The 2609-nt window shown below is 31.5% G+C and overlaps 1 protein-coding gene across 1 annotated transcript in view; it reads right to left on the bottom strand.

Annotated features, from left to right (window-relative positions):
• Positions 1-148: 148 nt before the first annotated feature.
• LOC107740349 (dihydrofolate reductase-like) overlaps positions 149-2609 on the bottom strand; it is an 11370-nt gene continuing 8909 nt past the window's right edge. Inside the window, exons 4-6 of the mRNA XM_016552769.1 lie at positions 1499-1625; positions 798-913; positions 149-372 (exon numbers count right to left, since the gene is read on the bottom strand). Coding sequence (XP_016408255.1) covers positions 294-372; positions 798-913; positions 1499-1625 — 322 coding nt within the window. The 3' untranslated portion in view covers positions 149-293. The remainder of the gene's footprint in view (positions 373-797; positions 914-1498; positions 1626-2609) is intronic.

Raw genomic sequence — 2609 nt, 5'->3', positions numbered from 1 at the left:
AGCCGCTGTGAAATGCTTATGGTTTAGATGGCGATGAAGTCCACCAGTTACATACTGTAGCTCTCAACAGAGCCTTTGAGATAAAGTGTTCTTCTGTGCAATATTGTTAGATTCTACAAAGTTCAAAGAGAATGTAAATGTTTTTGCGAGACAGCACAAATGCATTTTTCCCTCCTTTCTCATATTTATTTCCATCACCATGTCCCCTTTGGGGCTCCGTAGTTTCAGATTATGTAAACATAAAACAATTCCAGTATCATGTTTGTCCGTCTGGTCTCTTCACAGCTTCAGTTTTAAGCTTCTTTCTTGAAGACTTGAAATTGAAATTTAATACCATTTTCTTCATGAATTTCATCTGGTACTCCGGGAAAGCTTATATAAAGAAAATCAACAATTAATCAGACAAATTACAATGCATTTGATGCATAATATGAGGCAAGTATTATCAGTAAGACTTTACAACAAGGTTCCATTTGTTAACAGTTAACTACATTAGTTAACATGAACTCACAATTAAACATACTTCTAAAGCATTTATTAATCTTAGTTCATATTAATTTCAGCATTTACTACATTATTGAAATCAAAAGTTGTGTCTGTACATTTAATTTAATGGACCTGAGTTTACATGAACTAACAATGAACAAACATTAACAAAGATGAATAAATACTGAAACAAATGTATTGCTCATTGTTAATGTTAGACGATGCATTAACTAATGTTAACAAATAGGACCTAATTGTAAAGTGTTGCCTTATTATATTCGTAACTCAAATCATAAATGGGATAATCCTACCCCTTTTGTTTTCTGAAAACATTGCGGTCAAATTTTGGGAAAAAGACATCACAGTCAAAGTCGGCCATGATGTCAGTGAGATAGATGAGATCACAACATGGATGCTCAAGACTTTCCTAAATAGCACAGTTACAATATTAATTGAATTACTGTATAAATTTACACTAATTACATTGTATATATACAGTATGTTGCATAAATCAGGCTTCTCACCTTATACACCTCTGGGCCTCCTAAAACCCAGATGGTCTCCACAATGTGACATAAGGGAGGCTCAGAAGCCAGGTGAATTACTGATCCGAAATCCTTACACAGATAGTGGGCAAGTGGAGGCACTGCACTGAAGTAATGCAGAATACAGTAAATAAATACAGAAATCATAATATACGCTACTGTTCAAAAGATTGGGGTCAGTATATTTTTTAACGTTGTTGAAAGAAGTCTCTTATGCTCACCAAGCCTGCATTTATTTGATCAAATACTAAAAATAAAAATAATAATATTGTGAAATATTATTATAATTAAAATTTTTTTAAATGTAATTTATTCCTGTGATGCAGAGCTGAATTTTCTGCAGCCATTTCTCCAGTCGCTAGTGTCACATGATCCTTTAGAAATCTTTTAAATATGCAGATTTTTTTTATTATTATAAAGGTTGAAAACCGTTATGCCGCTTTATATGCATAAATCAGGCTTCTCACCTTATACACCTCTGGGCCTCCTAAAACCCAGATGGTCTCCACAATGTGACATAAGGGAGGCTCAGAAGCCAGGTGAATTACTGATCCGAAATCCTTACACAGATAGTGGGCAAGTGGAGGCACTGCACTGAAGTAATGCAGAATACAGTAAATAAATACAGAAATCATAATATACGCTACTGTTCAAAGGATTGGGGTCAGTATATTTTTTAACGTTGTTGAAAGAAGTCTCTTATGCTCACCAAGCCTGCATTTATTTGATCAAATACTAAAAATAAAAATAATAATATTGTGAAATATTATTATAATTTAAAATTTTTAAAATGTAATTTTTGTGGAAACTGTGATACATTGTTTAAAGATTCTTTGATGAATATAAAGTTCAATTCAAGTTTCAAGTTTATTTGTACAGCGCTTTTCACGATACAAATCATTGCAAAGCAACTTTACAGCAAATTAAGTCTACAATATTTAGTGGTAGCTTATCAGTGGTGACTGTCAGTTAATGTACATATGGCAGAAATGTACGGAAAAATCAATTTAAGACGTAATAAAACAGACGATGAACACTATTAACAGCAATTATTATATAATGCAATCAAACTTATAGCAAAATGTGGTAGTTCTGTATGTTGTTTCAGGGTTGGCATTATCTGAGGTCCTCTGAGGGGTCCTTAAAGAGGACTCTCAGCTGTTCACATTCAATTGCAATGTGATTATAATTAAAGCTTTTGATTGTACTTTATTGTACACTTTATTACTCTTTTTTTGTTTGCTTAAATGAATTTATAAATTAAATAATTCAAAAGAGCAGAAAACAACAAAAAAATAGAAATACACATCTAAATTAAATGACTGAACAAAAAAATTAATAAAAGAAGTAATTTAAATATGCTTCAAAGGGGGAAAAATCTGTCAATGAACTGACGTGCATGAAAACCAATGTATTGGACCCGGAAATAACGTCTCTATATAGATATTATATACTATAATATATATTTTTATATAAAGTATATTATAGGCCATATTATTATGTAAAGTATAATATTATATGTATACTATAATATAATATAATAGTTATTATATCCGAGTTGTCTGGAACGCAGCATTA

This window comes from Sinocyclocheilus rhinocerous, unplaced genomic scaffold, assembly GCF_001515625.1.
Source record: "Sinocyclocheilus rhinocerous isolate Xijiao unplaced genomic scaffold, SAMN03320098_v1.1 scaffold2055, whole genome shotgun sequence".
Lineage (NCBI taxonomy): Eukaryota > Metazoa > Chordata > Actinopteri > Cypriniformes > Cyprinidae > Sinocyclocheilus > Sinocyclocheilus rhinocerous.
Note: the sequence above shows the minus strand (reverse complement) of the source record. Positions and strands in the feature narration are given on the sequence as shown.